Source organism: Puma concolor, chromosome B4 (genome assembly GCF_028749965.1).
Source record: "Puma concolor isolate L17-30 chromosome B4, mPumCon1.1.hap2, whole genome shotgun sequence".
Classification (NCBI taxonomy): domain Eukaryota; kingdom Metazoa; phylum Chordata; class Mammalia; order Carnivora; family Felidae; genus Puma; species Puma concolor.
This window is the reverse complement of record NC_141673.1, coordinates 16,357,320-16,371,310: the sequence shown is the minus strand read 5'-3', so window position 1 is coordinate 16,371,310 and position 13,991 is coordinate 16,357,320. Positions and strand designations below refer to the sequence as shown.

Genomic DNA, 13,991 nt, shown 5'->3' with positions numbered 1-13,991 from the left:
CTCTGTCCGGGCCTGTTTGTTACACACACACACCCACACACACACACACACACACACTCACCCAATCCTGAATCTGAGAGAGCCCTGACAATTGATCAGAACATCTCAGAACCACCCCAGGCTGATGCTAAGGCTCTTGTACTTGACACAGTGAAGTTCCAAAAAAAAGCATGCAGTTTGGGCAACGAGTAGAGTAGAACCTCTCCCCACGGTGAAGACCACCTTACTGTTCCCCTCCCCACAGAGGGCTTTGCTACAGGGGCTCATCCCACCCTTACCAGCAGTCAGGGTGGAAGTCAGCCCTGCTGTTATCACACCTCTGCTTCTAGCCACTGTGTGCTCCACCATGTATGGTTCAGGACTATCTTGTCAACTCTGAATTCTGATCTGCCTCATCATGCAACACAGTACCATAGTTAAGAACCTGACTCCCTGAGCCAAGCTACCTGGGTTCAAATCCAGGCTCTGCCACTTACCAGCTGAAGGACCTTGGCAAGTTACCTTACCTTTCTGAGCCTCGGTTTCCTCATCTGGTAAGGTGAAGATCACCTATCCTCATTGTGCAGACTATCACAGCACGTGTACATGTGTTAGCCTGTTATTACTAAGGAGCGAGTCTTAGTCATGCCTGAATCAAATCCAGGACTATTAAGGATATGTATGGGCAAAATCTGCACCTGAGGTCACATGTGTGCTCTTGAGGGATGAAAGGGAGGTGGGAGAACAGAGAAATAGAAGACTAAGACTCAGGGACGTCTTCCTCAACACATGCCGCTGACCTCTGAGGCAAATTAGCAGAGCCATCCCACTTAAGTTCAAAAGTTCCTATATTAAACGACAACACGGTTCCATTTTTTTTCTCTTTAAAAATTAACTTCAAGTACAAGTGGTATTATTTGAGGCATTAGAAAATATTGAATTCCAGGAAACCCAAGAGGGCGAGGCAGGACAACCACGGAGTAGCATTAGTTTTTAGTTGTTTTATTTCTAATCTCCAGCCTCTAGAAAAATGACTTGGGTGTAATCAAATGAAAACAATGAAAATAATACACTTGAAGGTCAAATAGCTAACTTAATAGGAAACTCATTAGAAACGTGGCTGGACAGATTCAGGGCCGAAGAGCTCGTTCATCTGACTAACAGTGAAGAAAACTCCGGTGCTGTGTTATTAACCAGGGAAAGTCCTCACTTTTGGATCCGGTCTGCAGAGACGTCGCGTGGAACTTGCGAATCTGGCAGCAAAGGCAGTGTGTTAAAATGCTCAGCGATTCGCCATGGGTTCAAAAGAGTAAACACAAGCATAATACACTACTTTGCCAAGTTCAACAAACTGTTTCATGGGGCTCTGAGTCCCTGATGAGGGCAGCAACCAAATGGCTAAGTAAGTAAACCCAAGCCCAAAGGTATCGCTCACTGCTCACTGGGGATCACTGCCAGACACACGTTCTTCTCTGGAATTCACCGATGACAAATGATCAGACCAAGACACGTTTCTAGAGCAGGGCTCATTTCCTCTTGGTTGCAGGATTAAGTCCATATTTCTCAGGCTGGCCAATTAAATCTGAATCCCCGGGGTGAGGCCCAGGCATCAGCATTTTTTACAGACGCCCCATGAAACTTCAGTGTGCATCCAGCATCCAGAATCCCTGATGTAGGCGATCCGGCCTCAACCTTCTCATCTAGCACCTCCCAAAAGAAGGTGATACTCTAGCCGTGAAAAGACCTCTCAGAGCCCTAAACACCACATCAGGAATAATCAATATGCTTTATTAAGCATATTTATTAAGCATGTACCTGCCACTGTACTTAGCAATTTTATTCATGATCTGGTTTAATCCTCACACCCTTATCTAGAAAGTATGGAGCTACTGGCCCAATATTATAGATAACAGAACTGAGCCTCAGAGAGGTTAAGTCACTAGCCCAAGGTCACATAATAGCAACTAGAAGAGCACCTGGCTCATTCAAATCGAAGCCCACTTGGATCAATAAAATATATATTCACCCTACTGGCAAAGTACCTGGGACATAAGTACTCAATAAATTTTTGTGAAAGTAATAAGTGATCAAATGAATGAATGACTAGACGAGCGAATGAATGAATGGGAACACTGGGCAGAATTAATGACCAACAGCTCTTGTTAGATCAATTCTGCCATCCCTGCCTTCAAAAAGGCCTCAGTCAGGATCTGCTTGCTGCCTGAGAAAGCTGGATTAAGGCACTCGAACCTGAGAAGAAAAATGTGAACTGCTTCGACTGTAGGCGTTTCCGAACAACTGATGCTAGAAATGAGCCCTGCCTTGGTTTGTGACCTGCTGAGCTGCTGTTTCTCTAATAGAGTGGTTCTCAAACTTGAGAGTGCATCACAGTCACCCAGAGGGCTGGTTATCACACAGAACAGGGGACTCCACCTCCATCGGGGGGGGTGGGGACAAGCAATGTTCTCACTGTGGTCTGGGCTCCCTCTGAGAACTGTGGCTCACGTACATTACTGGAGTTTATCAGGGTTCTGCCATTCTCAAGGGGTTACTTTCCAGAGGCAGCCATACTCTGGGACTCCAGGACCTCTGCTGTATCCCAGGGACGCACGTCTTGCACCAGCCCCACCGCCCCTGGCTGTAAGTTGAGAGGTGGAGGTAGAATGCTGTCCTCCAAGCCTGCAGCGCACAGTACAGCCTTTGCGCTCTTGCAAAGACCCTGTCTCTTGGTTTCTCCTCTGCATCTCTGGCTGGAGTTTTACGCAGTGATTTTCGCCAGGAAGCAAGAACAATAATATGCCCTTCCAGAAAGGTCTATCACATTCTCAGGAGGCAAAGGTAGCTTGAAAAAGCGTACTGTAATGTACACATCTAGGAAGGTGGAAGGAGCTTTTAACTGATAGAAAACCCACCCAAAGTGTCTTTATGGTAGGAATTCAGAGAATTTTCTAGAATACAGACTCCTTTACATCTTCTCCAGGGCGGCAGGTCTTAGGCTCACAAGACCCATATGCTTATCGAGGAAGGCACGTTTGTTTGTTTGGTTTTGCTTTTTGAAGCTTCAGAAACTCTTCCAAAGGTGGGAGATCACAGCTGACCAATGCCCAATGGGCTTCCCTCTTGGTTCTAGAAAGCCAGGACCACCTTTACCTAAGATAGGAGACGTGATGAAAGAGTTGGCCCGGTCTAGCATATGGCAATGCAAAGGGCCAATGAGGCGATGTAATCTTGCAGGGCCAGGAAGAGAGATTTCCAGGAACAAAAACCAAGGGCAGACAAGTGAAGGCACCAGGGGAATCTCCCCCACTCACTCCACACACCCCCATCCCCTTCCCTCCCTCCACCCACCCCTCCCCCCCACCCCTACCCTGAGGGGTGCTGTTACCAGATGGGGTGCTAAATTTCCCTAAAGTGTTGTGCGGCAAGAAGTTCATTTCTGGTGGTTTTGCGGATCGGGTCTCCTAGGCTTTCAAAGGGGAAGCCAGGGCGAGACAAAGTGCCTTTGATGTTTGCGCTCGGGGTCCTGAAATCAGAACCTCAGGCAAAAACTGTTTTTATCTCTTCCACCCTAGGCAGCCGAGTTGAAAGCTCTGGCGGGCACTTCCTTTTCAGCTGTTATTTCCATACTGTCAATTCCCACCCTGCTGAGAGAATGGAATTCCTTTGACTGGAAACAGGGTCCATCTCAGAGATGGTGCGGGAGATTTCTTTTTTCCTCTTCTCTCTCCATTAAGTGATTATCCTTAGTACCACATACTAGAAGGTGTAGGTCTATCCTCTTTTATTTACTTAGCATTAGAAACCAGTTACGGCTTGTGTTGACACAGAGTTGACAAATTTGAGGGTTAATCACCTTCACCCACAGGTCAACAGGAAAGTAACCCCAGGGTCTGGTTTGAGAAAGAAACATTTGAAAGGAAACACTTGATCTTCGAGTTTACCAGATCTGGGCCCCACACTTCTTCCTGAGATGTCTGCAGAAATATTTTCTAAAATACCCACAAAGCTGGGATTTAATGCTCTCACATATTTAGGACAGCAACCCCTATGAACACCAGGGAATTCTCTCGATCATGGGTTCCAGAATAACACTTGTCCCCAATTAGGGGCATCTGCAGACCACTAGATGATCTGGCTTGGATCAGGAGCACCGGCCTCAGAGTGCCAGGGACTAGGTTCAGCTCTCGGGTCCACCACTGGTTAGCCAGTGTGACCTTGGGAAGTTATTTGGCCGCTAAGACAAAACTTCCTTACCATAAACCAGAGCTGTTAACAGTATGCATTTCGTGGACATAAGGAATTAACTGAGATGATACAAGCATACATCCTAGCACAGGGTAAAACTCAATAACTCATAGCTATTATTAGTATTATTTTAAAGTGTAAATAAAAACTATTTTCTTCCTCAAAACTGGTGGCTTTGCCCTATTCCTGGAATGAAAGCCACAGCCCTCCTTTAGTCAATGTGGTCAAAATCTGGCCCTCCTCAGCCTTCTCCACCCCCTCCTGCTCACTCGCTCCCTCAGCCTCATAGACCCTCTGTCACTTCTGTCAACACGAGGTCCTTCCCTCCTCTGAGCATTGGTTCATTTGCACATGCTGTTCCCCTTGCCTGGCATGCCCGCAACTTCGGGGGGCTCACTACCTGTTCCACTGAGGCTTCAGCTCAGTAGCCACGTATCTGTTCACTCACTGAATGTCAGCCCCGTGAGACCAGAGCTTGTCCTGTTCACCCCAATATTCTTAGTGTCTAGAACAGGCCCTGGCATGTAATAAGCATCCAATTTGTATTTTTATTTTGTTAATGAATGAATTGCTTTTTCTCTGGAACTAGTATGTCAATATCATGGATAGTACAGTCCAAGATAGTGCCTTCCCCTTGTGAAAGCCCAAAGTTCCTAAACATACAGGGTTAGATACATCATTGCTCTGCCACGTTGCTACTGCTGGGACTGCTGCTGCTGCTACTGGTGTGTGTGTGTGTGTGTGTGTGTGTGTGTGTGTGTGTGCGCGCGTGCGCGCATGCTTTAAATCATAAAAGTCCTGGCTAAAGAAGAAATTGTAAGGATCTTCAATAGTCCTATTCACTTGGCTAAATGTCCAAACAGCCGGTTAGATGCGAAGCACTGATTTTTCATTCGGCAAATTTGTACATTTCCATACTCAGCTAAGGCTCTTGATTGGCCTGTCAGGCAACCAATCAGCTTCCAGGGAGAAGGTTCCCCTTCACACTGTGATTGGCTGAGAAACCACACACTGAGGTCCCCCCACCATTGTTGCCACCAAGCTGCCCTTACCACACCCCAGGGATGCAAAGGATTGAAAAGGCCAACCTAAGGAGGATGCCTAGGGCACAGAGGTAGGCAGCGGAGCCTGCAAATTAAGACACAAGATCAGAAATACAGGGTTGAGGCCCGGCAGAGGAAAAGACAAATGGGGTCACTAGGCCTGTGTGCCAGGGCCACCAGCTAGCCATGATACCCTGTTATGAACTGAATTGGGTCCCCCAAATTCATAGGTTGAAATTCCAATGCCCAGGACCTCAGAATGTGACCCTACTTGGAGACAGGGCCTCTAAAAAGATCATTAAGATTAAATGAGAACATCAGAATGGGCCTTAGTCCAGTGTGACTGGTGTCCTTATAAGAAAGGGAAATTTGGACACAGATGCATACAGAGGGGAGACCACATGAAGACACGGGGAGAAGATGGCCATCTATAAGCCAAGGAGAAAGGCTTGGAGGAAAACTACCCTCTGACTCTGATACCCAGAACTGGGACTTCTAGTCTCCAGAGCAGAGGAACAACACGTTTCTGTTGTGCAAGCCACCGAGTCTGTGGCGTCCTGTTGTGGCCACTACACCAAACTGATACACCCAGCAAGTCCTAACCTTCCCGAGTCTCAGTCTCTACAACTGAAAAATGGGACACCTGGCCTGCCCACCTCACAGGTTTGCCACAGGGAGCAAATAAGGTGGGACGTGGGGGAGCTTTGCAAATTATACGGAGTTCTACAGATGACATTGAGAGATCTAACTTAGCTCTCAAAGCCGGGTCCCAGGGTCCTGGGCAGCAAAGCAGATAAAGTCAGAAGACCCTGGAGACTGTGGGGTCACAGGTGGAGGTGTAGGGGCTGGAAGAGCGCCTTGACAATCCCTGGCTCCAAACCTCTGGGGAAGGGAGGGGAGCTGCCCTCCTCCACAGTTATTTAGTGGATGTGGGAGAAACAGAACTTGCGTGGGAGAAGGGAAAGAGAACAGAACAGAAACCAGAGATTTCTAAGAAATTAAAAGCCAAAAAAAAAAAAAAAAAATCCACATTTAAGTCCCTGGGAGTTTTCTGGATAAAAACAATTCATTTCATTTGTATGGTATTCTGCAGGCCATAAAATGTTTGGTGGCAGTAGAGGGTTTTTTTTAACCTATTTAAGGTCAGGAATCCCTCTGACAATCTAACAAAACCTACCCACCCTCTCCTCGGAAAAAACTAATGTAGGCACTGCCCAACATCTAAAACATTACATACCAGCATGGTCCTATCCTGCAAGGATGAACAAGATCTGAATCGTCCAATATGGCAGCCAAGACTCATGTGGCTATCGAGGACTTGAAATGTGAGTAGTGGGGCTGACAAATTGAATTTTTAATCATTTTATTTTAGTAATTCTAAGTTAAATATCCATCTATGGCTAGTGGCTTCTGTATTGGACAGTGCAGTTATACACTATTTCAGGGGGTTTATAAGCACTCTGCAGTTCACCCAGTGGCCGTTGCCAATGGACCAGGCCAAAGGAACCACTTGTAATGAGTACACTGTCTTCACGATAATTACCTTTTTTTGAGCTTACCAGAACATGTATCATCTAATTTAATCCTGTCAACAACCTTAGAGGTAGAACTGTTACCCCCGTCTTATAGGTGTGGTTATTGATGCCCTGAGAAAACCCTCAACTTGCTCAAAGTCTCATGTTGAGGCCACAGTGAAGGATTTGGGACTAAAACACAGGAGTCTGATGTCAGAACTCAGGCTCTTTCCTGACTCCCGAAAACCTATTGATAGGGTTTTATGAATTGAGGCCCAAACTCCCACCTGAGACCTTAATGGAAATTATTTCTAGTCACCCAAAGAACTTTAAATTATGTTCTTTAAAGTTATTGAACTTTATGAAACTCTTGAAAGTTATGAACTTTAAATTATATCTTTAAAGTTATAAGCAAGGGCTTCTCTTCTTCTTGAAGCCTCCAGCAGGAGCTGAACTGAGACCAACCTGACCTTGATAACAGAATGTTTTTCCATTAAGTTTCATCTCTGTCCTTCCCTTGAGAGTACAGATTCCTGTTCTCCATTCCACCTTCAGGATTCCCAAGGCCAAAGTGAGCACGATGCCAGTGAAGAAGTCAGGCTTCTCTGTGCCAGACTTCAGTTATCACAGACCATCTCCCAAATAAAGAGTCTGCAAACTTCATACTGGGTTTGCACTCTCTCCAACTTCCTGATGAAGAAGGCTCCTCCCCTAAGCCAAGAAATCCCAAGCACAGCACCGCACACAGAGCATGGCACCCACACGGGTCCACATTGTACTGGTCATCCTTTACAGCTGCCTTCAGGTTTTCATGGTAATCAGGTCACATGGAGGAAAAACACTCAGAATTGTATAAAACTCACTCTCATCCTGCATTTTGTATCTCCACTCACTTCTAAACTCTAGAAATTCCCCTCACTGACAGGCATATTCAGATTCATTTTATCAACGTAGAATTCTACTTTTGCCAATTCTTCCTCAAAAAAACAAAACAAAACAAAAACAAAAACACACCTCCTTCATGGCCCAGCCTGTATGTCATGAAAACATCTAAGCTCCAGGACTCCACAGTGCTAGATATGTTGCTTGTATATCTACATAGTATTTTTCTATCATGCCTTGTATTGTGCCTTGAAAATGAGATTTTTAACCACATTTAACACAGTGCTTAACCAGACACAGACACTCGGTAGGCCACTGGTTCCCATCCTCATTAAAACACAGACTTCTGGGCCCCACCCCAGAGTTGCCCATTCATCAGGTCCTCAGTGAGGCCCTTGAATCTGCATTTCTAACAATCCTAATTTATACTAATGTTACTGGTTCAGAGTCTGTACTTGGAGAATGACTGCAAGGGATGTTTGTGGAGAGAATAAATGAACGAAGATTTCCCTCAAGCATTCTATCCTCAAGGGCTCCAAAAATGAGCTTCAGAAAAATCAAGATAAAACCTGTTACCAACATTTACTTCTGGATGAGGAGAAAAAATAGAAACAACAGGGGGGAAAAATGGCAAAAAAACAGCAGAGAACCAGAAGAAGGAGCACTTAGAATAGATACCAGAAAAACTTTCAGGTTACCATCTGGCTTCCTCTTAGCCACTACTGTGTAACTTATTATGCTCAGACCATAATTAAAAATATTACGATTATACCAAATTAAAAATAGACTCATTTTTCTGACTCGACTGTATATTTAAAAATATTCTGGAGAAACACTTTGACTCAGGAAGTCCAAGCCTAGAAAATTTCTCATAAGAAAAAAAAATTACGGAAATGAATATAAAAATGATTACAAGGAGGATCACTAAAGCTCTGTTTATAATAACTAGAAATCTGAAACAACTTAAATATTTAAGAAAAGGAATTAGATTCAGTAAATTATGATACATCCATAAATGGAATACTATAAAGTCTTTCAAACTGTCCCTACAGGGAATATTTATTGACATAGAAAGAGATGCATAGTATAAAGCATGAAAAAATTTTAAGTTAAAAAATGGTATAAACAGTAAGATCTAACTCTGGATAAAAATCATGTACAGACATAGAGAAGTAGATAAAATATAAATAAATATAGCCAGAGTGATATTAGAACTGGGGGGTTAGAATTGAATTATTTGTTTATTTATTTTTTTATTTTTATTTACTTTTGAGAAAGAGAGACAGAGTTCAAGCACAGGAGGGGCAGACAGAGAGGGAGACACAGAATCCCAAGCAGGCTCCAGGCTCTGAGCTGTCAGCCCAGAGCCCGATGCGGGGCTGGAACCCACGAACCGCAAGATCATGACCTGAGCGAAAGTCAGATGCTTAACTGGCAAGCCAACCAGGTGCCCCTGAAAATATTTTTAAATTTTAACTTTTGTATTTCAATAATTCCTGCAATAAATACATATTGCTCAAGTAATTTTTTTACAAGATATTAAAAAAAAAGAAAAGATAGGCTATAGGAAGTTTACACTCTCCATTTCTTCCCAGGAAGGACCAACGAGTTGAAGTTCAAGCATTTTTGTGACTTTTTTCCCAGCCCCGCTCTTCCACAAACACCACTTATGACTTGGACTCCATTTGTGAGGCATCTGCTCCGCCGAGAGATCCCTCCTCTTTCTTGGTACTTCCCGGACCTGCTCAAAGCTAATTCCCAGCTCAAAGAGCCTAACTTGGAGTAACTCCTTACTCCACCACTGGGGCATTTGCGTTAGGCAATGACCTTTACAATGGATCCACCATGACCCTGGTCACCCAGCAAACTGCCATTTTTCAGAAACCATGGCTGTCTCGCATACTGGCTTTTAATAAGGCGGGTTGCCTAGCAACCGCCAAGGAACTGGCCGGGAGGCGGAAGAAGGCACCAGCCGGAGCTATTTATGACCAAAGGGAGCCGTGCTCCGTGTGTCTGGTTGCGTTCGAGGTAACCAAATAGGAGATAACACCCAGCTATTTTTGCATCATGAAGAAAAAAACTACTTGGCTCTTGCCCAGAAGGGCAATTACCTAAAAATCTTGGCAGGCCCCATGGTATGAGAAATGGTAACTGATACGTGGGTGAAAAAAAAAAAAAAAAAAAAAATCACTGACCTTCATAAATACTGATGATATGAGGATGGTTGAGGGATGACATGATCTCAATCTCTCGTCTGATGTGAACCATGTCTTGTTCATCCTTAATTTTGTCCTTACGAATGGATTTTATAGCAACCTATAAAGTCAGGAAATGAAATGTTACTCAGAGGACTAAACAGATGCAAATCAGCCATTGGGGGAGTTTGGAAAATAAATACAGATGTTACTTGTTGGCAGAACCGACAATAACCAAAACAAAGCTTCAAAATACCCCCTGTCACGTCTTTCATTTATAGCAAAAACACCCTTCTCCTGACAACAGAAAACATCAGAGTCCAAGAGCCTGGGGTTTGGGATGCTGGGTTAGGGGGTTTTATTTTGGTCTTGTTTCCCTTGTTTTGTTGTTGTTGTTTTCCCATAAAGCAGAGGTTGCTTCACGTGGCCAAATTCGTTTACTCTAGGAATCCTGATGCTTTGAAAAAAGGAAACCGAAGAGCTCAGTTTACAGGGTATAGATGATTAAACATGGATGGGTGAAATCAGTATCACTCAGCCCCAGTGGGCAGCTGCCGCAGCAATGGCTGGTGAAAGCTTCCTTGCACGGCGCTTCTCCAGGCCAGTTCTGCTCAAATGCAGGGTTTTAAGACTCCAGCCTATGCTGTGGTTGTGCAACTGCTCAGAGGCCAAATCCTTCCTTCGTCCTTCCTCTGGCCCCGGGCACCTTCCATCTCACGTGACGTGACGTGACGAGACAAAAAGGCTCTGCTATAGAAAAATCAGGATGAAACAAAGGGAGGGACAGCCAGACTCCCTGCCTGGCCCCAGATGATCCCCGTGCCAATGTCTGCAAATGCAAACTGTAGAGGCCTGCCAGGGCCAACGCGCAGAGCAATCGCTCAAAAGAAACACATAAATAAAAAGGCATTAAATGACAACGGGAATCTAATGAGGAAAAATATGTTGGCCAGTGGATTCATCTTTGCTCCTAAACAAGTTGCTTGGTAATTTAGTTCACCCTGGCTCTAAGGGAGGCAAAAAGTACTCGGGGGGGGGGGGGGGGAGGAAGGTGTCCGTGGGTAACAAGGAAGCTTGTTACCAACAGCCAGCTTAGTCCCTTCCAAAGTGGTCCTCCTATGATGTCAGCTCTCACCTGGACCACCCTCTCCTAGATGAAAGGCATTTAACTCATCCCTCTGGATCACAGAGACCTGAAGTACCCCGGAGAGACAGCGTCCTCATTACCAGCAGCCCATGGCCACACCTCGATTACGACAGGGGGAAGCCCTGTCAGCCTCAGCAGGAAGCTACTCACATCTGGGAACGTTTGCATCTTCTGGTTTACACCGGGTCCCCACCAGGCACTATACATGGAAACTACAATCAGCCCATCTATAATTCAATGAGAATTGGGCAGCTACTATTATTATTGCTGTTTTTGCCATTTGCTGCCCTCCCAACAAATGTCAATGGACTAGCAGGCCCACATATCTCTCCTTTGCAAAAGCCTCCCCAGCTGTAATGAAATCAGTATTCGTGTCATTACTTGGCTCTAAACTAGCGGGGATCTTATTCACTGTTTTATCTCCCGTGCTTAACTCCGCGTTGGCACGTGGCAGGCCTGAAAAACCCTTAGTGTGGGCAGGCAGGCAGGTGCTAGGTAGACAGAAGGGGAAGGAGGAGGGAGGAGAAAGGAGGGAAGGGAGGGGGAGGCAGGGGTGATGTTTGCGGTTAGGTGATGAGAACCCAGACCAGAGAAGCGACAGTGAAACCGGAGCATAAAAACAAGGACCACTCTAGTCAAACACCACCACCAAGACAGGCACACTGGGAAGATGCTTCGTTTTTCTCTGGCATCCTACTGCAAGGGCAATCGAGGAATGGACAAAGCAGACTGGAAACGCTGGACGCCCTGCTGTAAACCCAGGGAGAGGCACCGTCCTCCCCTAGACTGGGAGCAGACCCGGAGGCGGAGGCCGGATAAAAGGAGGCTGCCCAGGGATGAATGAGCCTCCAGCTTCAAGGCCCCTTTTCACCAGGGTGCCGGGCTCAAGGCCCTCCGAAAGCCCCATTCAGTATGCAGCGAGAAAAGCCTCCCTGCGCTGACGTCAAATGTAAAGATATGACTGGAAGGCTTTATTTTGTCTGAGCAGGGCCTGCGATCCTGGGAGCTTGTTCTCGGAGGAAGAAGACAGTGAGCACACACAGGCCATGGAGGATGTGGGTGGCTGTTGGACCACCTCCTGCATTCCTCCATGGACTAAAGATGGGCCAGGGGAGAAACCACCCCTTTGATTATGCAGCAGGCTGAACTTGGCCTCAAGGAGGCTCTACTGTCAAAGGACAATAGGAAGAAATTCTTTCCCCATCCAGGGTCAGGGGAGGGTAAAGACATTCTGGGGGGTAAGAAAATAAGCCCACTGGTCAGCTCCCCCCAACAGTGGGGCAGGAGGCCGACTGTCTCACAGTGCCGTTTGCCAGGGGGATGTTTCCAGCCCAGTATGAAAAGGAAAGTGCTCACATTCTAACAAAACCCCACTCAGCACTGAGGAAACTAAAAGGGCTCCATAAATGTTAATAACCATGGTGGTTGTCCCTCCACCAAAGTTTCCCTCTTCCTACAATGAATCTTCTATTGAAAATGTAAAAGAGGGCTCATTCTGCCCCCTCTTTCAAAGGGTTGGTGGGAAGTCCATCGAAGAAGGCGGGCTAGAAATCACTTAGAACCATGCAATTGTCAAGGCCAGGGGGAGACTCTCATTTCAACTCCCAAGGGCAGTGAGATGACCCACCCAAGGTCGCAGAGCCAGTTAATGGCAAACCACGGACACAGTAACAACCAGTGTAATAACAGCAGGTGGTCGTGGAGCACTTCCTATACGGTGCAGACGTTGTGCCAAGTGCTCTACGCGTCACGGATCTTTACATCCTTATTCAGGCTTCAGCTCCAGGATCCCTTAGGGAAACCCTCCCTCTGACCCCTTTAGGGGATGAGGCAGCTCCTGGCCACCTCCCTCTCTCCACACCTTTCCCTACTTCATCTTCGTGGGGACATTCTGCACCCTCTGAAATGCTTCTTGGTTTGCTGCATATTCAGCCTGTGACCAAATCCAGCTCATGGCCTGTTTCTGTAGGACCCAGAAAGCTAAGAATGGTTGTCACAATTTTAAAGAGTTGTTTATAAAAGGAGAAAGAGATCTCTAAGTGTGGTTCCTGTAACTTAAGGTGGTGCCTGCTTCATGAAGTCGAAGGATAACCTGAGCCAGCACAAGGCAAAGCCGTGTTGTGTAATGGTCAGGAACATGGCTTTGAGTCCGGGCTAAAACCACTCATTAGCTGTGTGACCTTGGAGAGGTGACATAACCTTTCTGTGCTCCAGTTTCCTCATCCATCAAGTAGGGAAAGAAGGGGACCTGCCTCACAGGTACCCTGTGAGGATGAAACGTCAGGTGTTTGGAACATGCCTGGCCCAGGATAAGTGTTCAGTAAATGGCAGCATGTTTAACCTGAAGAGACTGCCCCCTATATAGGGCCTTCCTGCTTTCCTTCCTTTCATTCTTGGAGCACACTTGAATTCCTCCTGGTTCCTCATGGGCCAGCAAGTAAAGGCCTAGGGAACATATGTTCCCCAAGTACATAAAAGTCAGGAGAATCTCTCTCCAGGTCGTTAAACTGTACCCTCCTCTGACATGTCTGGAAGCCCAGAGCAGCTGGGGCTCACCCACCATGATCACCATGGCATCTGAGCCTGAGACCAGACAGAAGGATAAAGCAACCCCAGGACTATTCCCCCCCGCCCCCATCTCCTTCTTATGGTCACCTGTGCAGGTGACCAGGGGAATAGAATGGCCTAGAATGAGGCCAGAAGATGGCCTCAAGACATCCACTTCAGCCTCTCTGCATTTGGACTGCACTTACTCCTTTTGGGTACCTACCAGGCACCAGGCACAGTGCTGGGACTACACAAAAGGGAAAACCAGCAAGATTCTGCCCCAGCCCTCAAGGTTGGGGTGGGGGGTGGGGAGCAGAGGAGGGGAAGGACAAGGGCAACGAGCAAAAATTACACAAGTGATCACGCAATTTTCCTCGTGACCTAAGGCTACCAAAGAAATACGCACGGGTGCCAGAATTCTGGAGAAAACCTCTCCAGT

At 46.3% G+C, this 13,991-nt stretch overlaps 1 protein-coding gene across 1 annotated transcript in view; it reads right to left on the bottom strand.

Moving 5' to 3' along the window:
* The window catches only part of NUAK1 (NUAK family kinase 1), a 73,457-nt gene that overhangs the window by 30,741 nt on the left and 28,725 nt on the right, over nucleotides 1–13,991 (bottom strand). Inside the window, exon 2 of the mRNA XM_025926441.2 lies at nucleotides 9,859–9,979. Coding sequence (XP_025782226.2) covers nucleotides 9,859–9,979 — 121 coding nt within the window. The remainder of the gene's footprint in view (nucleotides 1–9,858; nucleotides 9,980–13,991) is intronic.